The sequence below is a fragment of the Alnus glutinosa genome, chromosome 4 (genome assembly GCF_958979055.1).
Source record: "Alnus glutinosa chromosome 4, dhAlnGlut1.1, whole genome shotgun sequence".
NCBI lineage: Eukaryota > Viridiplantae > Streptophyta > Magnoliopsida > Fagales > Betulaceae > Alnus > Alnus glutinosa.
In genome coordinates, this window is record NC_084889.1 from 11574893 (window position 1) to 11601375 (window position 26483).

At 37.5% G+C, this 26483-nt stretch overlaps 2 protein-coding genes across 2 annotated transcripts; both read left to right on the forward strand.

The window, feature by feature from the left end:
• Window positions 1-20555: 20555 nt before the first annotated feature.
• Window positions 20556-22504, forward strand: LOC133866880 (acyl-lipid (9-3)-desaturase-like). Its single transcript, XM_062303535.1, has one exon. It carries the CDS (start codon window positions 20667-20669, stop codon window positions 22008-22010), a length of 1344 nt encoding a protein of 447 aa, XP_062159519.1. The 5' UTR covers window positions 20556-20666; the 3' UTR covers window positions 22011-22504.
• Window positions 22505-24744: 2240 nt separating this feature from the next.
• On the forward strand, window positions 24745-26160 carry LOC133865330 (LOB domain-containing protein 22-like). Its single transcript, XM_062301717.1, has 2 exons — window positions 24745-25557; window positions 25835-26160. Exons 1-2 carry the CDS (start codon window positions 24887-24889, stop codon window positions 25935-25937), a joined length of 774 nt encoding a protein of 257 aa, XP_062157701.1. The 5' UTR covers window positions 24745-24886; the 3' UTR covers window positions 25938-26160.
• The last annotated feature ends 323 nt before the right edge of the window (window positions 26161-26483 follow it).

A 26483-nucleotide genomic window follows, 5' to 3' on the forward strand; every position in this document is an offset into this window, starting at 1 on the left:
CCTACATCCTTGCTATTGCAGGTGATACCCACCCTTTCTAAATTTACTGCATACAATGCCTCTCTTTCTAGATTAAGTAGGCATTGGTGTTCAATTTGTTTCGCAGAGGCACCATGCGACTGTCAGCATCAAACAAGCATTTACGTGGTTATTAACCAGTTTATATATATATATATATATATATATATATATATATATATATATATATATATATATATATATATATATATATATATATAACATTATAATTATATATAATAATAAAAACCGGTTGCGGTTATTTTCCGTTACCGGTTATTTTCGGTTAATAACCGGACCGCTTGTACACCCTTAATTGAGACTAAAGTACTCTCTGTCTTTGTTATTAACAACTTACAAGATACTTAACATTGAAAATAATTGTTCATCTTTCTAATTTCCAATATCTTTCTAAGCTCTCACGTCCATCAGAACAAATTTGAGAATCAGTAGAAATTCCTTTAAGTTTAACATTTGCAGACGAGGGAAATAATGAATGTATATAATGATGAAGCTCTTGACCCTCCTCTTGGCCCTCCAATTGGTTAGTAAAAAAAATTGCTTGTATTGTATGATTTGTTCAACTATGTTAATTGTTTCCTTTTAATTTATTTTTTTTAAAAAAAAAAAATTATAGATGGGAAGCAAATTGAATGTGAGTTAGATATGGATGATAATGAGAACAATGATGGACCAGAGGAAATTATTCTTGGAAATCAAATGGTTGAAGAAACGAAGATTGCTATGATGTTCGATTCTGAAAAAGAGGTTTTATCATATTATAAGCAGTATGCCAAGCAAGTAGGTTTTGGTGTGACAAAAAGAAGCTCTGCAACTGGAGATAATGGGAAGTTAAGATACTTCACCATTGCATGTGTTCGTCAAGGCACGTTAAAAAACAAATTATCTAATATTGTTATGCCAAAACCAATGGAGAGAATGGGGTGAAAGGCGAAGATCAATGCAAAATTAACAAATGATGGAAGGTTTACATTGTCTACTATCAAGCTTGAACACACTCATATTGTAAGCACAAGCAAAGCAAGATATTTTACATGCCATAAAAAACTAGATGCTCATGTGAAAAAAAATAAAAAAAAATAAAAAAAATATAGTAAATGGATAAAGCTGGAGTCCGTCCGAGTAAGAACTACAAAGCTCTTGTTGTTGAAGTGGGTGGACATGTGAATCTTTCATTTGGAGAGAAAGATTGTCAAAATTACATTAACAAAGTAAGGAATGAATTGCTTGGAGAAGGAGATGCTGAATCATTGCGTAACAATTTAATGAGAATGCAAGAAAAAAATGACCGCTTCTTCTATGTCATGGACCTAGATGAAGAAAGTTGTTTGAGACATGTATTCTGGGCAGATGCACGAAGTCGGGAAACGTATAAATCTTTTGGAGATGTCATTACATTTGACACAACATACTTGACTAATAAATACAAAATGTCATTTGCACATTTTGTTGGAGTGAATCACCATGGCCAGTTCATTCTTTTTGGGTGTGGATCACTATCAAATGACACTGATAGTTTTGTGTGATTGTTCGAAGTATGGTTGAAATGCATGTCAGGTCGAGCTCTTAATGCAATTATAACTAATCAAGATAGAGCTATGTAAGCTGCAATTGCGAGAGTGTTTCCAAGAGCCAAACATAGATTTTGTTTATGGCATATCATGAGGAAACTTCCACACAAGCTTGGATCACACTCTGAATATGAAAAATTTAAGGGCACTCTATTAAATTATGTATATGACTCTTTGACTTGTGTTGAATTTGAAATCAAATGGCAACAAGTAGTTGAGAGTAATAATCTTCAGGAGAATGCATGGTTGTGTTAGTTATATGGTGAGTGGCATCAACAGGTACTGGCATATGTGAAAGATACATTTTGGGCCAGAATGTCTACTACACAACGAAGCAAGAGCATGAACGCCTTTTTTGATGATTATGTGGGGCCAAGTACCCCGTTGAAGAAATTTTTTAGGGATTATGATAATGCTTTGATGAGAATGGTTGAGAATGGGCGTCTAACTGATTTTGGTTCGTTTAATAAAATGTTTACACTCATAATTTTGCATTCTATTGAAAATCAACTACAAGGTATTTACACTAATGAAAAGTTCAAATAAGTTCAAGAGGAGTTTGATGGATTTATGATGTATTTTGCATCACTAGCGAAATGAGAAAGTACAATTTCTACGTATGAAACTGATGATTGTGTAAGAGTTAATGATAACTTCACAAAAAAGTAAAGTATTGTGTTTATTTTAATAATAATGAATGTGAGGTGAAATGCACTTGTAGATTGTTTGAATTTAAAGGAATCTTGTGCAAGCATGCACTTATTGTTCTCACATTGATAAAAACTGTGAAAGAGTTGCCATCTAAATATATTCTTGACCAATAGAGGAAGGACTTGAAAAGAAAATTTACCCTCGTTAAGAGTAGTTATGATGATTTGAGTAACAACCCTTGAAAATAAATTTAGACTCCTAAATAACCTCAACCAAACAATTAACCAAATATATAAAGCAGTACAAAGAATGAACACAGATATTTGGTTACGAAGAGAAAACTCTTTGCACTAAAGAGAAAAATCACTTCGGGACAGCCAAACCTAGGAAATCAATTATCAGAAGAAATAACTAATTACAAGAAGTTCATACTCACAACCTTTTACAGTAGTCACTCTCTTGAATTCTAATAAGCGCCTACTTGTCTGCCTCTCTCCTAGACCCTTCTGGAGAGTTATTTTATTGATCCCTTAACTAGAGCTTCTTTCTAGTTAGACTTCAACGGTTGAACAGTTACAACAATAACAAACAAAAACTCTAAGAGAGATACATATAAACGTTTATGCCAAATAAACATTCTCTTAGCACAATGGAATTCTCTACTAGAATTCTTAAAGAAACACTGCCTAGAAGCCCCTTTAAATAGGCTCTGAAAACCCTAAAACAAGACAGGAACGGATTTGTAGGCGGTGGTGTTCGGACATGTCATTGCATGTCCAGACATGTATCAGTAAGTGAATATTTTGTTGAAGCGTGTCCGAACATGTTGCCCTAGTGTCCGCACATGCGCATGGCAAATCCTCTATGTCCACAGTCTTCACTTCTGTGTCCGAACATCTTGGAGACAAGGACTTTCTGGAACTTGCGTCCGCTGGGCTGTCCGGACATGTAGGGTACACAGACTTTTTGTAACTTGTGTTCGAACATTGCTGAAGGCTGTCCGAACATGCGGCAGAGAAATCCAAATTTTTGGAACAAAAAGATGTTCAGAATATTTTCCAAATCAATGCACCTTCTGATGTAGGACAATCCCAGGAGGCGCCTCGGAACATCGATGGTATTATCTCGGACAATATCCAAGACGGAGATTCTGGATCGGCACATAGCCAAGATGTGTTGGGAGCTGTCTCGGTGAAGAGTCGATATCCAATCTCGGCAAATAACCGAGACCCATCTCAGTCCCATTCGGCAAATAACCGAGACCCAACTCATTGAATAGGAGCAGAAGACTTCTGCGGAAGGATCAGCCAAGCGGATTTCCGGGAGGATTTTGTGCTGATTTCGTGGAGATTTTGTTGACCTTCTATATTTTCTTTTTGTTAATTACCATAACATGTATTTCCTTAAATAAAGGGATTTCCTTGTCAATCAAATCTCCCTTGATTAAGGAAGATTTGCTGACACCTTTATTATTGTTTATTTCTTTTACAAGCCTTTAGGGCTTCACTATAAATAGGGAAACAATGTAAGAAAGGGATGATTATTGATTATCATTGAATTGAAGTTTGTTTTTTCCCTTTAACTTGTGAGTTGAATGTTTGTGCTTAAAAACACAGATTTCCAATCACGTCTATTCGCTTGCGCTACATCAATTGGTATCAAAGCCTTGACTATCCTGGTCTGATTGCGAATGACGGAAACAACGGCAATCGCTCCGACGGCAAAGAACATGGAGTGCAGGCCCTTTGGGCAGCCATAGATGCCAGAGATCAGCAATTTCTTCGCATGGAACGCACACTTGAAGCGTTACAGCAAGTAGTTGTCGGATTCGAAGTTGACAGCAACAGGAACCATGAACACCTCCAAAATCGCGTCCACGAAGAGGCTCGTGGCCATCTTGGAGGAGAACGTGGCCCTGGACCTCAACGAAGGCATCAAACCTTCGAAGAGTCATCAAGTGAGGAAGCGACCACTTCCGGAAGGAAGTTGGCGGTAGAAGAAGACCGGAAAACTCCCATAATTTTTGGGTAAAAATTGACCGGCCTTGTTTTAATGGTCATCTCCACGTCGAGAACTTCCTTGATTGGATTCTCAAACTAGAGAATTTCTTTGATTACATGCAGACACCGAAGGCATAGTAGGTGAAGTTGGTGGTGTACAAGTTGCGTGGAGGTGCACTTGCCTGCTAGGAACAAGGCAAGCAACCGATTCGAAAGTGGTTGAAGATGAAGAAGTTAATGAAGGTTCGATTCTTGCCCCCAGATTACGAGCAGATGTTGTATTAGCAATATTATAATTGCCGACAAAGATCACGGTCGGTTACGGATTATACTGAGGATTTCTATCGCTTGGACTCTTGGAATAACCTATCGGAGACGGAGGGACAGCAAGTAGCTCGGTATATCGATGGGTTGTGCTTGGCTATTCAAGACCAAGTCTCTTTACATACGGTGTGGAATTTATCCGAGGCAATAAAACTGGCCATGAAGATTGAGATGCAAATGGTGTGTCAACTATGTCGATCACAAGCTTTTAAGCAGACCGAGAAGAAAGTTCACTTGGAGGTTGTACCGAACCAGCAACAAAGTTCACAGCCCTGAAGGTTCCAAGGTGAGAGTAGTAACACCCAAGCGGCTAAAGGAGTGTCCTTTCCACATCGGGAAAAGGCTATCGACGGAAACAGTAGCAATCCATATGCCAGACCCATTCTCGGAAAGTGTTTCAGATGTGGTCAACCGGATCACCAATCTAACGAGTGCCCGAACCGATGCCCAGTGAATAAGGTGGACTTGGTAGGAGAGGATGGATGTCAACAAGAGGAGGTGGGAGATGCCGACGAAGATGATCTCGGTGAATATGTTGGGGGAGAATTTGCCGAAGGTGACGATGGAGAGTTTGTCAACTGCATGGTCCAGAGAGTGTTGTTAGCTCCGAAGCTTGAAGAACCAACGCAATGGCACAACATTTTCAAGACCTGTTGTACTATCAATCATATGGTGTGCAATCTGATCGTTGATAGTGGGAGCTGCGAGAATATTGTCTCTCGGGGATTAGTTGTCGCGTTGCAGCTAAAAATCGAGAAGCATCCGAGCCCCTACAAGATCAATTGGATCAAGAAGGGAGTCGAGACGAAAGTCACGGACACTTGTCGAGTACCTTTTTCAATCGGGCAGTCCTACCGAGAGGAGGTTACATGCGATGTGGTAGAGATGGATGCCTGTCATGTGTTGTTTGGACGATCGTGACAGTACGTTGTAGATGCCACATATAAGGGTCGGGACAATGTCTACCTCTTTTGGTGGCACGGGAAGAAGATCATACAAGTACCTATCGGGACTAATAACGAACTTCAAAAGAGTACCACGACGGTCAGACAGTCTTTCCTTACCCTCGAAGAAGCGTAGTTTATGGAGGAAGTGAAAACTGCCGAGACGATGTTAACCCTGGTAGTTAAAGGTGTCAAGTCGGATTCAAAGGCAAAAATTCCGAGATTGATACGACAGATGATGGAGGAGTTTGAAGATCTCGCGCCAGCTGAGTTGCCTCCCATGAGGGACATTCAGCACCAAATTGACTTGGTGCCGGGAGCAAGTCTTTTTAACCTACCCCACTATCGGATGAGTCCTGAGGAGCATAAGACTCTTCAAGATCAAGTGGAAGACCTGATCTGAAAAGGTTTGATCAAGGAGAGCCTAAGTCATTGTGCCGTACTGGCCCTGCTTATACCGAAAAAGGATGAGAGTTGGAGGATGTGTGTTGATAGTTGAGTCATCAACGAAATCACTGTGAAGTATCGGTTCCCCAAACCTATGCTAAATGATATGCTAGATATGCTGACCGGGGCCAAGGTATTCTCTAAACTTGACCTGCGCAGCGGCTATCACCAGATTCGGATCCGACCGAAGGAAGAATGGAATACAGCCCTCAAGACGAATGAGGGTTTCTATGAATGGTTGCTGATGCCATTTGGGCTTTCAAACGCACTAAGCACGTTCATGCGAGTAATGAATCAAGTGCGGAAGCCTTTCATCGGTAAATTCGTTGTAGTTTATTTCGATGATATCCTGATTTATAGCCAAAATATCAAGGAGCATCTGGAGCAGGTACGAGAATTTTTGAGTGTGTTGAGGGCCAACAAACTATACCTCAATCTAAAGAAATGCACTTTCCTCATGGAACAGTTGTTCTTCCTCGGATTTATTGTAGGTGTCGAGGGCATACAAGTAGATGAGGAGAAGGTCCGAGCCATTTGAGAGTGGCCAACCCCTATTGATAAGCGTCGAATGTTGCGCATTCAAGCCCATTAACTTATATATATTAATTCCTTAGCATTGTTATTTGTTTGATTTTGTGTTGTTTTAATGTTTTCAGGTTTTAAATAAAGGGGATAATTACACTTAACCCCCCTGATTTATCCACGATGTGGCGATTTACCCCCCAATGTACCTAAATTGGTACATGACCCCCCCGAACTTGCCAACGTGTGGCAAAATCAACCTTCCGTCCAATCGACCGTTCGTTTGGACGGAAAGTCGGTCACGTGCAAGTCACGTGACTTGGGGAGGGTCTCTGTCTTAAACGGTCACGTGACTTGCACGTGACCGATTTTCCGTCCAAACGAACGGTTGATTGGACGGAATGTTGATTTTGCCACACGTTGGCAAGTTCGGGGGGGTCATGTACCAATTTTGGTACATTGGGGGGTAAATCGCCACACCGTGGATAAATCAGGGGGGTTAAGTGTAATTATCCCTAAATAAAGATACAATTAATTTCATTAATTTTGGGTTTAAAGCACACTTTGAGAAGACCTAGAAGATATGTTTAAGTTTAACCAATCATAATAGAAGACCTATATGATGTGGTTAAGTTTAATCAAATCAAGTGAAGGATTAAATTGGAATTTCTCCAATAAGAGTCAAAATTGGATTGGATTCAAATTTTGATTCTGCACATATCTCAGTGTTTTGATTATAACTTTTGGTTCAAATATTGGATTTCAATGAAATTGGTGTCGTTAGAAAGCTTATAAAAAATGAAACAAATATGTCAGAAATAGATTTTCCCTAATTCGGAATATTACTATGCCTAAATTTCCCCGCAATAAAATACCACAATTTTGGACGAATTTGGAATCATTTTCCTACTACTTGGACAAGAAGACTCAAGAGATGATTTTTCTGGAATTCCAAGAGCTTCTAGGCCTCTCCTAGTCTCTATAAATAGACATTTAAGCTTCAAGAGAATGTGTTTGTGCTTGTGCTTGAGCTTAATTTTAGATAGAAAATTCTTATTGGATGCCTGGCAAGTTGAAGAGGAGATTACCATGGCAGGAAGCCATCCCAGCACCACGATGAGCGGCTGAATTCGTACTAGAGTGTTGATGTAGCTCTTTTCAAGTAACGATGGTTTAATTGTATTTTAATTTGAGATTTTCTATATGCATGATGGTTGTATAACTGTGAGAATTGATCTTAATATTTATTATATTCAATCATTATGAATTTCTCATTTTGTCTTAGAAAGTTTTTTTATATTGATTGAACTCAATCCTTCATATTTTCTGTAATTATGTGAATGATTGTTATACAACGGTTTTAATTGATATATGATCAAGAGGATTAGATAGACTATACCTAGGAAAGACGAATTGTACTACACCCTAGTTTAGTGTAATTTAGGTAGACAGTTCATACCAACTGAAGATGGGTTATACTATTCCATTGATTGTGTATATCCTATTAAAGACGTAGCTAATCCATACCTAGGAAAGACAGGTTGTACCACATCTTAGTGGTTAGGTAGACAGTCCGTGCTAACCAAAGATGGATTATACTTATTCTTTAGAGGTAATTTCTTAACTACTCGAGTGAGACGAGCCTTATATCATGCATAGTATGAATTTCCCTTGTTAATTTATGATTGACTATTGTTATGCGGTGAGTGGTGAAATCAATCTTCTATTCTTTATCTCATCACTCTTCTCTTTACATTTATGTCTTTTTACTTTTATATTTATTTTTAGAAAAATCAAATCAAACATCTTTTAATTAAATTATATTTAATCTTGAAAAGCTTGATAACATTCATACACAGTCCTTGAGGTTCGACACCCTCAATATAGTCCTATCCTATAAGGATTCGTACTATTGCGAGTGGTAATTTTATTATTGATATTTTTGTACACAAAACGACCACATCACCTACTACTGTCGGACACTTTCGAAGCTTCCACGGCTTGGCAACTTTCTACCGAAGGTTCATTCGGAATTTCAATAGCTTGGTAGCTCCATTTACCGAGTGTTTGAAGAAGGGGCAATTCTGATGTGGAGACGAACAGGAAACCAATTTTGTCGTGATCAAGGAGCGACTGTCGATAACACCGGTCCTAGCATTGCCAGACTTCGAGAAGTTATTTGAAGTAGACTGTGATGCCTCCATTGTAGGGATTGGGGCAGTGTTGTCAAAGGAGGGTCGGCCAGTCAAATTCTTCAGTGAGAAGCTGAATGAATCTCGACAGAAGTGGACAACCTACGAGCTTGAGTTCTACGCAGTGATCCGAGCCCTGAAGCATTGGGAGCGTTACCTGATTCATCAGGAATTTGTTCTGTATAATGATCACCAAGCTCTGAAGTTCGTCAACACACAGAACACTTTGAATCAGATGCAAGCCCGATGGATTGCTTTCATGCAGAAGTTTACTTTTGTACTGAAGCACAAGTCGGGAAAACAGAACAAGGTGGCGGACGCCTTAAGCCGAAGAGTGACCTTACTTGTGACGTTGCAGTTCGAGATAACTAGTCTTGAGAACTTGCAGGCTCTATATTGTGAGAATGAAAATTTTAAGGAAGATTGGGAGAAATGCCTGTCGAAGCAGCCGAACTTCGACTTCCACATTCAAGAGGGATATCTGTTCCGAGGGAATCAACTTTGTATTCCCCGAACCTCTTTGTGAGAACAGATATTGCGAGAGTTACATGGAGGAGGACTTGGTGGTCATGTGGGTTGGGACAAAACCATTTCCTTGGTTTCGGATCGGTATTATTGGCCACAGCTCAAGCGAGATGTCGACAAGTTTGTGCAGAAGTGCCATGTGTGTCAGACCGAGAAGGGAAGTACGCAAAATATCGGGCTCTACACTCCTCTGCCAGTGCCCAAGACCATTTGAGAAGATCTAAGCATGGATTTCGTGCTTGGACTTCCGAGGACCCAACGAGGTATGTATTCTATCTTTGTAGTCGTTGATCGGTTCTTCAAAATGGCACACTTCATCCCCTGCAGGAAAACCCCAGATGCTACCCACGTAGCCCATCTCTTCTTCCAAGAAGTGGTTCGGTTGCATGGTGTGCCAAAATCCATCACTTTGGAACAAGATGTCAAATTCCTTAGCCACTTTTGGAGGACTTTGTGGCGGCGGTTCGACACCTCCCTCAACTACAGCAGCATTTGCCACCCGCAGACGAACGGACAGACCGAGGTGACCAACCGTACTCTCGAAAATATGCTTAGGTGTGTTTCCCGAGACAAACCGAAGCAGTGGGACATTAACATTCCTCAAGTAAATTGACGTAGCACAAGCGAATAGACGTGATTGAGAATCTGTGTTCTCAAGCACAAACGTTCAACTCACAAGTTGAAGGGAAAAAAAACAAACTTCAATTCAATGATAATCAATAATCATCCATTTCTTACATTGTCTTCCTATTTATAGTAAAGTCCTAAAGGCTTGTAAAGGAAATAAACAATAATAAAGGAGTCAGCAAATCTTCATTAATTAAAGGAGATTTGATTGACAAGGAAATCACCTTATTTAAGGAAAAGCACGTTATGGCAATACAAAAAGAAAATATAGAAGGTCAACAAAATCTCCACGAAATCAGCACAAAATCCTCTAGGAAATCCGCGCGGCTGCTTCTCCAGGAAATTCGCTCGGCTGATCCTTCCACAAAAGTCTTCTGCTCCTATTCGCTGAGTTGGGTCTCAGTTATTTGCCGAGTGGGATCGAAATGGATCTCGATTATTTGCCGAGATTGGATCTCGGCTCTTTATCGAGACAACTCCCAAAACATCTAGGCTATGTGCCAATCCAGAATCTCCGTCTCAGATATTGTCCGAGATAATACCATCGATGTTCCGAGGCGCCTCCTCGAATTGTCTTACATCACCTTTCTTTCTTGATTAATATTCTTCGATACTCTCATTGTTTAGCTTTTGCATTTCTTGATTAATATTCTTACAATATTTCTTTTAATTCAGCTCTTTCCTTTCTTGAACAATATTCTTGCAAGATTATTCTGAAAGTCTTCTGAGTAATTTGTGTCCCACTACAGTAACCTTTTTGTCAACAGAATTTAGTCAGTAATTAAAAACCAACAACCCTGAAGCACAAAAATATAACGATTTGTGCAATGATTTTTTAGAAGTAGCATTGATCGCATCGAAAGACATTAATGAAACCTATATGAAGGCGAAGATTAGTGTACGTAAATTAAAGGGGGAATTGCTTCAGAGTGAGTCAATGGGTGAAAGCAATATAAGTAGTCCACATCCTCATCACCTTCCAGGTGCATATTCCATTTGTAATGAAGCAATTCATGGAAGACCTAAAAAATGTGATAAGTTACGGAGTCCTTTAGTTGCAAAAAGTAAAGGGAGGCGGCGGTCAACACGAATACAGTCTGTTGTAAATAAGGTAGTTAAAAAATTAAAATTCAAAAAGATACAATAGAAGAAAAGACAAAAACAAGTTATTTGTTGGTCTTTATTTTATTTGTATATCTTGCTCGAAAAGCAAGTGCATATTCTAAATATTTTTTTTCATGTGTTTTGTAACACTTGTTACTACTTGTTTATGTACATATATGATATCTCAATAAAACACTTCCCAAGCAACAAGATGAAGTGAATTTAAATGAAGCCATCTTACCTTTTATAGCCGATTCACAACATGATTATATAATTGGAACTCAAGACAAGGTAGTTGCTCAGGTACAATTTATGTTTTTAAGTTACGGTGAATAAATGATCATTGATGCTTTGCACATGGAATTGTATGTCCTCATTTCTTTCATGAATTTGAAGCTTTTTTATAAAAAATATATATATTTGCCACATTGAGAGATGGAATGAGCAAAAGGAAAATATAAGATTTCAAGGTTATTTGTAAACGAGGCAATAACAAGCATCATGCCAATATTCTGTCATCTTAATTCATTTTCAGAAATAACTAAATTGATCATATGAGTTTATATTAGGTTGGTACATGGTCTATATATTATTTTGTATGTTTTTTTTTATTGTATTTTTAGATATTTGAGTGATATTAGCTAACTTTCTCTTGTTTTTGGACTCCTTAGGAAGGATGATTCAATGGAACACGACCTTTTAACGATGGGCAAATTCAGAATGTGCTAAACGTAAAAAGAATGAATATTATATCTCCTAACAAGAAGATGAAGTTTGTGTTGAAGTTTGTTGTGTTTTGATCTTGAACATTGATGTATTTTGTTTTTAACAGTTATGGATGTTGGTGGCATTTTGTTTCCTTTTATGATTGTAAGAAATAGTGAATATGTGAATGAAATTCTTAGTTATGAACTTTTCAAATGTGTATGAACTAGCCATATTAATACTATGCAAAATTGATCATAGGCCCCCCCCCCCCCCTTTTTTTTTTCTCAAGTCTTATACAACAAAAATCAAACATTTTAGATTATCCATTTCTTTTCTTTCCTTGCAATTTATCAAGAATCAAGTAGGACACAAAACAAACAAGGAAATAGTACTGATCCAACAGTGCAGAAGGAAGATAAAACATAGTAATAAGAATCCATTTTAATGGTTTTTCTATAAACCATTTACAATTACAACCCACACATTGACAATTTGAACAAATGGAATAAATAAGAAATAGGAAAAGTTAAAAGCATAAATGAATTTGACAAGTGGAAGCAATATAAGAAACAAACTGTACAAATTATCTTATGAATTTCATTTGGTTAAATGTGTTCAAGCATGCCATATTCAGCTTTTGTGACAACATTTACAATATTATTTTGAATGATATAAAAAAAAAAAAAAAAAAAAATTCCATCAACAAATCTCTACTGCTGTGAGAGCCATCTGGTCTGCATGTATACGAAAATATAGTAGCACACGATAAAGTAAACCAAAACAACCAGACTAGTTAGCAAGACAGCAGACTCGCAACACATTAGTTCTAGACGAACATTTATATCTCTTCCACTCTCTGAGTATCTTCAATCCAACACATGGGGTAGCTTGAACATTTGACCCTTCCTCTCAAGTTTCTGCTTCAGTTCCTTGGACAAAGCTAACTCATTGCAATTCCTAAAACTTTCCGCTTATGTTCTTCCTCAGTTTGCTTTTGCATCCAAACACCAACATCCTAGATTGAAAGGAAAACCTCAAAAAATTTAGAATTAGAAGCGAACTAATTCAAAGAAAGAAACTTGAAGAAACAAAATACCACAAAAAATTTGGACAAAACCCAGCCAAGCACCAAACAGAATTAACCCAAAATCAAGCCTCAACCTCAATCGGCCATCAATCACCATCAAGAACAAACACCCGCAGAAAATCAACCACCAATTGAAAGTCAAAAACACCCAATCAATCAAAACTCAAAACTATAGAAAACCAAAAATTTAGAATTGGAAGCGAACTAATTCGAAGAAAGAAACCCAAAGAAACAAAACACCACAAAAAAAATTCGGACAAAACCCAGCCAAGCAGCACCAAACAGAATTAACCCAAACTCGTGCTTGAACACATTTTCTTATGTCATGTAAATATGCTTCAAGTTACTATAGAAAACCACCATCGAGAACAATCGGCCACCTCAACCTCAATCGGCCATCAACCACCATCGATAACAAACACCCATAGAAAATCAACCACCAATTGAAAGTCATAAACACCCAATCAATCAAAACTCAAAACTATAGAAAACCAAAAAAATTAAACACGACCTAATGAAATCGCCAAAAATTACCTACCAAAAATGATTCCAAGCTTTCTGCCACAACTACAACGCCTCTCTCTCTCCTCAGCAGCAGGGTGGTCGGTGTACCAGCAAGGTGGTGCCACGGCCTTCAACCGCTAGACATAAACTCTCTTTTTTGGTTCTCTCTCGGTTTCTCTCTATAGCACATCAGTCCCATATTGGAAAGATGAGTAGCCCACATAAAGTGGGTGGTTTATAAAGACAATCATGAGCGCTGAGTCCCACATTGCCTATTTATTAGGTGAAACTGGGATTTATAAAGGATTCTAGGAAAGTTCTAAATTGACTAGTCATTTTGAGGTGATAGCGTAGATGTGGCTAGCAATTTTCCTTGGGTCGTTACACTCTCTCTTGCTCTCGGCTTAATCGTCTCTCTCTTGCTGCAGAACGGTTAGAGCAGATAATGTCCTCAGAGCCCTGTGTGTGGGTAGTTTTGGGAGTGAACAAATTTCTGAGATAGAGATAGAGAGAAACAAGAAGAAAAACCAAAATTGCCATTGGTTTTTCTTAAAAAAGGAAGAGTTTGGAGAGAGAGAGAGAGAGAGAGAGAGAGAGAGAGAGAGAGAGAGAGGCTTGGAGAGAGAATGAAAAACTTGGAGAGTGAGAGTCACCCATAGAAAATGAAGACTCCATGATGAACTCAGTATTGTTTTTCTCTTCTATGAAAAAGTTGGAGATAGACCGCACGATCTAAAAGGGAGGTCGTACATGAAGAAGCAGGAAGATTCAGGAAGATGAACAGTCAGTTTTTTTTTTTCCCCAAAAAATGAAAAGCTTGGAGAGAGAAAGAACGCAGCCTTTTTTTTTTTTTTTTTAAAAAAAATGTACACTGACATGAACTATAAAGAGATATCATGTCAATCTACGCGTCTCTAAGTTTTTTAATTGAGAAAACACCACGTCGGATTCCACATCAGTTAGTAAAGCTCCCTTTGTAAAAGTTTAAATAACTGTAGCATTTATCGATGTAAATTATAAAAGACCCTCCCTTTATGGCTGTAAATGAACAAGTTAAGTCGACAACTCAGCCATTCGATACCCATTTATATAAACTTGACTCGAATTCGATTCGTTCAATAAATGAGTCGATCTTGAACACAAGATTATGCTCGATTATTATATGAGTTTATACAAGTATAACTCATTTAAATGAGTTATACTTGTATAAACTCATATAACTTCATTTTTAATTATTTTTTATAATATTATTTTAATTTCGTAATTAGAATATCTTAAGTGAAAGATGAATTATCTTCCTAATATAATAGATTATAGCTTGAATTTTTTTTTTTTTTGAAAAAGAAAGGATCTTATATCATTAATGAATAGGAAGATTACAAAAACTCATCATTAACAATAGCATGTAAGAAAGGCAGACAACCCTCCTTCCATACCATTTCGTGATGAACTTCCAACGCATACTTAGCTAAACAATGGGCTACTTGATTTGCTTCCCTCCGTGTAAAACTCACTGTCCAATCTGGGTGTTGCAGTAACCTCTCCTTCAGAGCCTCCACCATATTTCCACAAGGCCTGCAGCAGACCTCAGAAGAATTAATGGCTTTTACCACTTTGAGAGAGTCACCTTCAAAGATAGCTCGATGCCCTCCTAGCTCTTCACCGAAAAGGACCGCTCTCCATACTGCGATAGCCTCGGCCACCTCCGGATCACAAATATACGGCTCGGTTGAAATCAAAGCCGCCTTAAATGCCCCTGACTCATCTCTGACCACTATACCCACCCCCATCCGTTTACCTGAGGAATCCAAGGAAGCATCCCAATTATACTTCAACGAACCAAATGGAGGTTTAGACCACCAGATAGTCACTGGAGATAACTGGGGAGCAGGCATTACCCGAAGGATGTTTGCTGACTCAAATGCCTCCCTGGAGTCACGGGCTTGTTGGACTAGAAGAGAAGGTGGAGAAAACAGACCATCAAAGATAAAGGAATTTCTCCTCAGCCAGATTAACCATGCCACCAGAATCATGTGAATAAAATCGTGTTCTTCCAATTTCTCATGAAGAACCTGCAATAGAGCCATTCCATCATCTTCAGCTAAGGAAATCTTCTGAATTTTCCTGGAGCTCTCTTGCCAGACAGCCTGAGAAGAACGACAGCCCCATAGGATGTGACCTGTGGTCTCTCGCTCCCGAAGACATATCGGACATAAAGGATCCTGGGCAATCTTTTTTCGGTAAAGGTTGTCCTTGGTAGGTAAAAGGTTGAGGCTTACCTTCCACATAAAATTCTTAAGAACCCCTGGGACATTCATAGCCCATAAAGACTTCCAGAATAATCTGTTAATTCCCCCATTAGAACTCTCCCCTCCCTCCTGTTCTTTTCTTTTCTTTTCCAAATAATAGGCACTTCTCACAGTGAAGATGCCTTGCTTGGTCGAAGCCCATACCAATCGATCTGGAGGCCTTAAAGGACTTAAAGGAATACTACAAATATTGTCCACCTCTCGAGGAGAGAACAAAGAATAGAGCAAATGAGTATTCCACTGGTTAGAGCTGGGATCAATAAGCTTAGATACCTTAGCTTCAGGAAGAAGAACAGACACCGGGGATTGAGCTTTTCCATTTCCGAAATTGGGAATCCACTTGTCCTTCCAGACTGAAATCTTCTGCCTGTTCCCAACCCTCCACACCAATCCAGCCTCCAGAATCTGACGAGCTTAGGAGATGCTCATTGTGCATTGTGAGTCTCAATACAAATATATGTATGTTTATGTATACACGAATGTGTTTATATGTATGTGTGTGTATGGGGGGGGGGGGGGGGGGCATTAGGAGACTAGGGTGAGTTGGTGACCGGCCATTTAGGGTTTTCTAGCCCTAAGAGGTTTTGTATTTCATACAAAGTGAGCTTTAAAAAGGAGCACCCATATTTGGGCTAATTAGGCCCCTAAACTCTTATTATTCTCTTGACCCAAAGGCTCAAAACGAGGTCCAAACTTTATGCCTACAAAATAAGTCACTTTCCTAAGAGTAATGCTAGAAAGTACATTTTTATTCTACGGTTATCTCACAATACTAACGTGACAGTCCCAACCAACCATTGTATCAATTATTATTAAAAATAAAAAAAAATCAAAAATCAAAATAAAAAAATCAAAGAGTTGGTTGATACAATCATATCAATATTGTGTGATAGTTGTATGATAAAAATGTGTTATATAACATTATTCTTTTCACAAATATGTTAGTTTCCTAATCCGGACCCTTCTCGGTTTAGGAAACCCTAAATGCTGTACTTTGAGCTTTTACCCTAGACTAAAGCTTACTCTTAGTTAAACTAGCTCTGATGCAACAAAAATAATAAAAAAAATGCAAACAAAAAAAAAAAATCACCTATTAAGGTTTTAGTCTTTTAGATGTCACACAACATACACATGTTAGAATGTTTAGGGATTGATCATCGTGTTAAAGTAAGGTGTTATCGAGTTAAGGGTTAAGAACTGACAAGGGGGTGGGTTGTGGACTTGTGGACTTGTGGTTGAGTGCAAGCCACCAAAAGTTGAGTTTGAAGTCCAATAAAGCTTGTTTGTTCCTCCCAAAAGTGAAAGGTAACCTCCTTTTGCCTAGGTTCTTCTCTTCCATGAATGATTTGTGATCCCTATGGTGGAAGATTTGAAATGGTTGGCTTAATTAAATAGGGCTAAGAATAGGTAAATCACTTAATTAATCAAAATTTATGATAAACTGAAATCATAGGATTTTGTCTTATTGTCCTATGTGTCATGTGTCATGAATTAAACCATTAAATTACAAAATTCAATGGCTCTTATGATTTCCGAAACGAAAATTTTCAATCTTATTAGTATTAGCCTCATTGATGCCCTAATGAGGCTGTATCAGGCTATGATTCAATTAGACTTGAGAGAACGCTTGCTGTTTCCACCGCTTAGGCCTCTTACATGCAGTTCTCAGTGGACAGATGCTATTATGGTCACCTCTAGATAAAATAATTATATGTTGGTCTCCCACCTGCCTTTTGGCTAAAAATTAAAAAATAAAAAAGAGCCTGCATTTCAAAACCCAACACTTTGCCCTAATTCTCATACTAAGGCCTACACCCAAATGTGAGGTGTTGTGTATCAAAGAAATTTGGCTTTGTACATAAAGAAAAACCATGTCGCCTGGCATATAAAAGTGGAAGTAACTTTTAAAGCTTTTTGGACTCATTCGATAATATTGTGCTATCATCATCTTTTCATTTTGATCCCCACAACATGTGCAGGCGGTACGAGAGAGAGAGGAATAAACTGTAGATACCAAAAAGAACCATTGATTGTGATAGCTGATAAGGAACAAGGAAGCTGGATAATTTTGGTCTTGTCTATAGCATATTCAATCGGCATATTCTAAAACCCTGTTGGATGTGAATCAGAGTTGGCACATCGACAAACTCATTCCAGCTTTAAAAAGAACTTTTAAAAAAATATAAATTAAATAAAAAAAAAACTACCATTCAATGCCAGTTGTTTTCCTTTTTGCCTTACCATATCCAACATTTCAATGTTGCTTATGTGGCCGGCCAACTACCATTCAATTTACCAATATATATTATATAACAAAAAAAAAAAAAAAAACTACCATTCAATTTACTAATTTTCATACCATATCTAACAAACGTAGCCATCATTCACATCCGATCAAATTTTCAAATCACTTGCATCTCTCTTTTTTTAATTATTTACTTTCAATAAATATAAAATAATTTTTGTCGTAAAATAGTTTCAACTTTCAAGGAAGTCATTTTTCAGAAAAATATTTATCGCCGAAAGCATTTTTTGGTGTTTAGCGCGTACGAATAATCACAAATATTTTTTATTTTTTATTTTTATTCAATCATATTAACTTATAAAAATCAATTTTTATTCACAACGTATAAATATTAATGTAAAATAATATAAAAATCGCCGGTAACGAGATTTCATCACTGATCGGCAGGATTCCGACCACTTTTATCAGATTCTGGCTACTATTGCCAAAATTCAAGATAAATGCCAGAATTTGGATTGGCTGGATTCCGGCAAAAGTGGTTGGCATCTAGCCTTTTGTGCTAAAATCCGGCACAAAACGACCGAATTCCGGCCAGTAGGCCGAAAGCCGACTGTTCTGGCCAGAATCTTGCAAAAATGGTTGGAATTCGGCACAGAACGACTGGGATCCGGCCGTCCTAGCGAAATCCAGCCAGCTAGTGGGAATCCGGCCGTTCTGGCCGAAATCCGACCATTTTGGTCGTTGGAATTTGGGTTGATCAGATTCCCGCAAAGGTGCTAGGATTTTGGTCGCAGGAATTCGGCGACAATGACCCGACATTGTCGAATTCCGCCACTGGCCATATTCCAGTGGTGGTCTACTGCTTGAATGTGAATGTCAACTGCGTAGTTTAAAAGAGGGTCGAATGCGTCTACCGTTTGGAGAAAATGATTTACGTTTTTAAAAAGCGTAAGTCATTTTCTGAAATTTACTAAGCATTTTTGGTCAAACGAAAATCATTTTCTGGTTGACTATTATTTTCGCTCCCACCAAACATCAGAAAATGCCTAAATCATTTTTCAGAAATCATTTTACGCTGACACAAACGGAGCATAACTTTTAATGATTTCCTTATTCTTTATTTGAGAGAAGAGATAATATTCACTTCATAAAAACATATTAAATTTAGAAAGAAATTTCAAATTTTAAAAAAATTTGGCGGCATAGGGTGGGGTTATTGTTTTGAATCATAAACATATATGCCATGAGTCATAATTATTTTGTGCTTTTTTCCATCTAATGTCAATGTTGAATTCTAAGTTGATCAGGATACAACTAATTATAGGATGAGTATAGATTTAAGAGTCCAAGTAGACAAAAAGTTTGTAAAGCTCCAATATTCTGATCGAGATACGATAGGTTTACAATTTCTATACAATTTCTTTTTTAAAATTAATCATTGGATATGTAGGACCCATATGTAGAAAATAAATCCAATGGTTAGTTTGAAAAAGAAATTGTTAGAGTTGTACATAAGTTGTAAATGTATAGGAAATGAGATATAGATATGATACATGTACAACTTCTATACAATTTCTATATAACTCTTGTACAACTCTAACAACATTTTTTTAAAAAAAATTAACCATTTGATATGTAGGACTTACATGTCGAAAAACAGATCCGATGGTTAGTTTGAAAAAAAGTTGTTGAAGTGGTGTCAAGAGTTGTACAACAATCATTTCTCTTATAGTGAAATTATCCCCAAAAAATACACTTATCATTATCAAATTATCACTTAATTTGCAATGTCCTCCAAACGTGCAATTGACTCTCCAAACTATCTATATCTTTCACTTAAATCATTCAGTTAGAATTTCTTGTTAAATCCGTTAGAAAATAAGTCACGTGTGAAACATATGATGTAAAATGACAATAGTATCTCGAAATCAGATAAATAATTCAAATAAAAACAAAAATAAAACCCGTAGTGGCTCCATGGCTAGAAACCCCCAGCCTAACCATGGGTCTCCAGACCCTCGGCAAGAGAGCAAGTCGTGTGTCTCTCGCCAAATGCCAAAGACCCACTATAAGAGAAATGATTTTATTTTCATACAACTCATGTTTTATGGGAAATAATTGTTATACAACTCTTGCCATAACTCTTATACAACTTCAACAATTATTTTTCAAACTAACAATTGGATCTGTTTTCCTACATGTGGGTATTACATATCAAATGATTGATTTTAAAAAAAGTTGTTAAGAGTTGTAGAAGTACAATTTTTTGAAATTTTGAAGTGACATTATAAATTAGGGGATAATTGAGATGCATTTGTATCTATATTAATAATCAAGAAATTCTAATAAAAAGAATGAGAGATAACAAGAAAATTACATAGAATATTAAAATATTATACAATTTTTTTTTTATTTTTTATTTTTTTAATTTGAAATTAAATCTCTCATAATCCCTTTTTGTCAACCCTTCAAAATTCCAATCCCAATCCCATAGAACCGAGTGGTGAGATCGAATTTGGCTCAGGTGTTGCAAACAAATACAGTACATTTTTTGTAATATTTTAAATGATTCAGATTTAATTTTAAAGTTTTTTTTTTTTTTAATGGAAAAACAAAAATGAAATTAAATTTAAACCATTAATTGATGTTAAATGTTTTTCCCAAAATCTAAACGAGAGAAGTAATTAAATAACTGAATGGGGGTAAAAGCGAAATTTCGCCAAAAGCCGAGAAGGTTTAAACTATTGTGGCGCATCTTGAACCATTCTTCGGAAAGCCTCTTCCTTTCGCAAGCCAGCAGGAAGAGAAGAGAGATTGGAGGGAGAGAGTTTCAGATCTCTCTCTGAATCCCTTCAAGTTCAGCGCCAATGGCAGAGTCGAAGAGGTACATTTCACAGGAAGACCTTTCGAAGCACAACAAAGCAGGAGATCTGTGGATCTCTATACAGGGAAAGATCTACGATGTGTCAGATTGGGCTAAAGACCACCCAGGCGGTGAGCTTCCGTTGTTCAATTTCTCTGGCCGAGATGTCACGGACGCGTTCGTTGCGTACCATCCCGGCACTGCCTGGCAGTATCTTGACAAATTCTTTACTGGGTATTCTCTCCAAGATTACTCTGTATCGGAGGCATCCAAAGATTACAGAAAACTTGTCTCAGAGTTCTCCAAGATGGGCCTGTTTGAAAAGAAGGGGCACACGGCATCCTTTACGCTTTGCGCCGTGGCAATGCTTTTTGCTGTTAGTGTTTACGGTATTTTGTTCTCTGATAGCACGTTGGTGCATCTGGCTTGTGGGGGTTTGATGGGGTGTCTTTGGATTCAGAGTGGGTGGCTTGGACATGACTCTGGGCATTACCAAATAATGTCCTCTCCTAGATTCAATCGCTTCGCTCAGATCCTTACTGGGAATTGCCTTGCTGGGATAAGTATTGCCTGGTGGAAGAAGAACCACAATGCCCATCACATATGCTGTAACAGTCTTGATTTCGATCCGGATCTGCAGCACATTCCTTTCTTTGTGGTATCTTCGAAACTCTTCCATTCGATTACGTCTTACTTTTATGAGAGGAAGTTGAAGTTTGATTCTGTTGCTAGGTTCTTGGTTAGTTACCAGCATTGGACATTTTATCCTGTCATGTGTCTTGCTAGGATTAACTTGTTTGCGCAATCGATCTTGCTGTTGTCATCAAAGAGAAGGGTGCCCAATAGGGGCCAGGAGATCTTGGGAGTGCTTCTTTATTGGATTTGGTACCCTTTTCTTGTTTCTTGCTTACCCAATTGGGGTGAGAGAATAATGTTTGTTCTTGCAAGTTTTGCGGTCACGGGAATTCAACATGTTCAGTTCTGTTTGAACCATTTCTCATCCAGTGTTTATGTTGGCCCGCCTACTGGAGGTGATTGGTGTGAGAAGCAGACAATGGGCACGCTGGATATATCGTGCCCGTCTTGGATGGATTGGTTTCATGGTGGGCTGCAGTATCAAATTGAGCACCATTTGTTTCCCCGTTTACCTCGACGCAATCTCAGGAAAGTCTCTCCATTTGTTAAGGAACTATGCAAGAAGCATAATTTGCCTTACAACTGTGTCTCATTCTGGATGGCCAATGTATTGACAATCAGGACACTCCGGACTGCAGCCATACAGGCCCGTAATTTTGCCCATCCAGTTCCGAAGAATTTAGTCTGGGAAGCTATCAACACTCATGGATGAGACGGACATCTTTTGAAGCATTCTAAGAGTTTGATGTTGAAGTATTTAAAAGCCTCTTTGACAATTGATGTTAGTGGGTTTGATAACTTCATTTCGCTTGATATCTGAGGGTGGCCATCCTTGATTTCAATGGAAAAATAATAGTCATCTTTCTGATTGCTTGGAGGCTTCAATCCTTCATTATTCGATCTGCATCGTGTTTGTGGGTTTGACAAACAAATCACACTAATTATTTGCAGGCTGCTAAAATTCCTTATCCTCTTGTTTGTTCTAAACACCGCACATAGGATTAGAGGGATGTAAAGTGTTTGTGTTTTCATTCAAGTGTTTGCAGTTGATAGCCCTTAGAAGGTTTCGGGGTCTCTCTATATTTTAGGGTTATGTTTCTAATTTCATTGTTGTTTGAGACCAATGGTGTTGTTGGTTTTCATTCAATGCCAAAGCTATTTTGAACTTCAATATCAATATGGGCATTTCTTTGTTGTTTTTCAGAATTGCATATCTTGGTATTATATTTCTAATTCCCGCTTCATAATAAGATCAGTTTGGTTTCATCATTCATGATACTGGTTTGAATGCAGAAACAATTCCAATAAACCTACATTTGGCCAGTTATGAGTAGAAGCTATTCTGGTTCTTCTCCTGAAAGCTACTGTGATTCATAAATTGTCTGTAGGAATCCTACTGAGTTCTTAAGTTTGAGTTGGCTGCAATTTTCAGCTGAAAAAACTCAATTGATATGCGTGTGTGCTTTATATCTACTTTGGCCTACCACTGGAGCCACTGTGATTAGTAAATTCTCTTCATATTAATTTTAACTCAATAGCTGCTGCAACAACTTGGACTGAGATAAGCTTATTCTCTGCAAGATCCTAATCCAGGATCTTCCAAGAAGCCAAACTGGTATTCTGCAAAGTGGCTATTTATAGAATCCATAAGCTTTGTTGTATTCCAAAAACGATTTTTTAGCAACTTGTTAACAAACTCTAATGGAGTGGGGGCAAATGCAGTCTTAAAAATAGCGATTCAATGCACCTCAAAACCAATTTTTATTTATGATTCTTCTTCTTTCTCACATTACTTTTTAACAACACAGTTATCACATAAATTAACTTGAATTCAAAATGAATAGTATTGATAAGAAGTAAGAAGTTATTACATTCACTTTATACTGTTGTCACATTAACTGGTAAGAAGTGAATATAATAAAATGATTGTGAAGAATATACATTACCTGGTAGTAACAATATTCCACGTGTTCACATTCCTCTCTGATTTTATTGGGTTGTGACACATGCATTATAAGTGCACTTATAATTCCAACGTTACATTGGGGGTGAGGTCCTTCTAATGTGTCTTAGAGTTGTGTACTTGTAATGTACTTTTGTAATTTTAACATTTCCCGATTTCATTTCGGTACGTAACAACAGATTTTTTTTTGAAAGATTAGAATCAGTTACGACAATATAAAAAACACTAAATACTAAAATCACACGGTTTAAGTGAGGTAAAAAAAAAATTACAGCAAATATGTTATAATTTTTTCAAGATTTTAGATCCGAAAATGATTTACTTTTCAATTTTTTTTTTTTTCAAAAGTGATTTTCAAATAATGAGTCATCATCATGTGAGATGTGACACATTTTTTAAAATAGTAAATCTCATCCATGATTAATACAATATTTAGGAATCAATTTTTGAAAGAAAAAAAAAACTTAGTTTTAAGTTTCTCTGATAAATAGAGAAAACGTATAATTAAATTTGGATCCTTTAAAAATTACGATATAAGTGATGTAGGTTTTTTTTTTTTTTTTTTTTTTTAAGCCAAATCCAAATTTGATTAAATCATACTCTTTACTTGATAATTATTTCAAATTGAATGCTAAATTATCGTAACATTTTATATGAGCAACAATCAGACGGAGACTTGATTTTTGAGAAAGAAATCAAATTTCCTTTATTTTTTTTTTGTTTTTAAAGACTATTTAAGAGGAAGGCTTGATTTCAAAAAAAAGAAATAAAAAAAGAAAAAGAAAGAGGAAGGCCAAGCTATATTTTAAATTTTGCACCAGGTAATTTATTCAAAATTTGTAGTTCTTAATGAATAACTTAAAATATAAAATAATCTTTTCTTTTTAATAAGTTCACATAACAAGTTTTTAACTTTTGCCGGGATAAAAACTAACTTATTCTCTTAAAAAAATTAATTAGAGTGATCCTATGGCCATTCTAAGTAGATCGGGGTGACAACATGACCACCCTGATTTGGTTACAGTGGCCAAGCAGCCACCACAACAAACTTAGGGATGTTGCGTGGCCACCCATCTTTCTCTATTGACGGTTGCCCATGACTACGTACTCTCTCTCTTTTTCAATTTTTTAATATTGTTATAAGTAGCCCTACATCTTTGTAGGCCTTCTAAAAATGAATTGGTGTAATTAAGTGCCATAAAAAAAAAATAAAAATAAAAAAAAAAAAAAAAAAAAAAAATTACAACTATAATTTTTCCAACGATTCAGATTTAATTTAAATGGGTTTCTTGATTTTATCAAAAAAAAAAAAAAAAAAAAATCTAAAAATTATCTAAACAATTCAAAACCAACAACTGATTTTGAAATCTTTGGATTTTCAAAAATAGAAAATGACACAAACACGTAGCTAACACGTCCCTGATTTATCTGGGTGTCCAGTACGTATATCGATCCAGTTCGTCGATCAGAAGGCCATGTCGGTTACGTTCCTTCCGCTCTCTCTCCTATAATCTCTCCTCCAATCTCCCCCCCTATTTGCTGAATTTACTGCAAGAAGCCAGAAACTTTGCGCGTAAAACAGGCCGATATTCTCTTAATGAATGGAAATTAAAGTCTAGAAAGGGATGAACAATAGGGCTGGCAACCACAACAGCCCCACCGGATCGCAAGCTTGCGCCGCATGTAAATACCAACGCAGAAGATGCGCCCCGGATTGTCCTCTCGCCCCATTCTTCCCTCCCCATCAACAAAAGGATTTTCTCAACGCCCACAAACTCTTCGGTGTCAGTAACATCTTGAAGATCATCAAGAACCTCAACCCCGAAGAGAAACACATCGCCATGAGCTCCATCATTTTCGAGGCCAACATGCGCGCCAACGACCCCGTCGGCGGTTGCTACCGCATCCTCTCCGGCCTGCACCGCCAGATCGCACATTACAAGGCCGAGCGCGACCTCGTGCTTCAACAGCTCTCCATTTGCCGAGCCACGCTGGCGGGTCCGATGGCAATGACGACGACGACGACGACTCATCACGCCCAAAACATCACCCTGGATCCTCTCAGCCTGTACGGGGTGTCTCATTTTCCAACTGATCAAGAACAAGAACAAGAACAATGCAGCGTCGTCGTTCCAGATCACGCTTATCATTCGTCGCAGGATTACAACAACCTGCGTTCCATCAACAACGAAGCATCTACGTCGTCGTCTTTGTCCGAGGATATTAAGCCCCTTCTTGTGTTCGATGAAAAGGAGGCTGCTGCTGCTTTTGATGCCAAAGACTCTGTTCAATGCAGGTACGTACTCGTATAGACTTTTTCTGTTTTCGACGTTTTTGGGTAATTATATCAATTATTGGGTACATTAATTACCAACATTTCAAAAACAAAAATATTAATGTAATGGACTAATTAAGGTAAAGGGTGAGAGTTTAATTACCCCCATTAAAGCCTTCCTCTTTCTCTGTTCAGACTGTTCCTCTTCCTCTGTTTTCCCTTAATATAATTAACTATGGTATGTAATTGCAGTATAATTAATTACTCACACAAAAATTAGTTGGTTTTATTTTTCCAGTGACAAGCTCGTGTTGAAAGATCTTGACTCGGTCCAGCAAGATCAAGAACAGGATCTAAAGGGTGCAGCTTCTCTCTTTAATCTCACAAGTCTTGAAGAATAAGTTATATAAATTAAGAGTATAAACAAATTTCCAATAGGTCAGTCACTTTGATTAATTTGTTGTGTAGATATCTAAAGAGAGCAAATTCTTTTTGTGACACAGAGTCGAGTTGTATTTGCAGAACTTGTTTTGTCTCACATTCTTATGATCGAGAGCATTCATGCTAGTTCTTGTTTTCTTAATTTCTTTCCTCCCTGTAATTGGCAAAATCTAGTTTAAACTAAACTCTAAGATCTGTACCATTTGGTGCTTAATTGTGGGTTAAGATTAATTTTTGAACTTGTTTATATACGTGCATGCATTCAAACTTTGTGACAACCTTTGAGATTAATTTCGGCATTTTGTCAACTGTTGTGTTGCATTATATATATAATGGGGGTAAATTGGATCGGGGCAGCAACTGTGAAGTGCAGGGCATGCAAGAAGAAGAAGAGGGTAGAAAAATAGAGCCAAAAGAGTCAAAATTCAAACCTTGAAATTAAAAATTTATTTATATAACCTAACCGTCGGTTTGGTTGGTAGTTATTTGCCCCTATCCTAGTATTG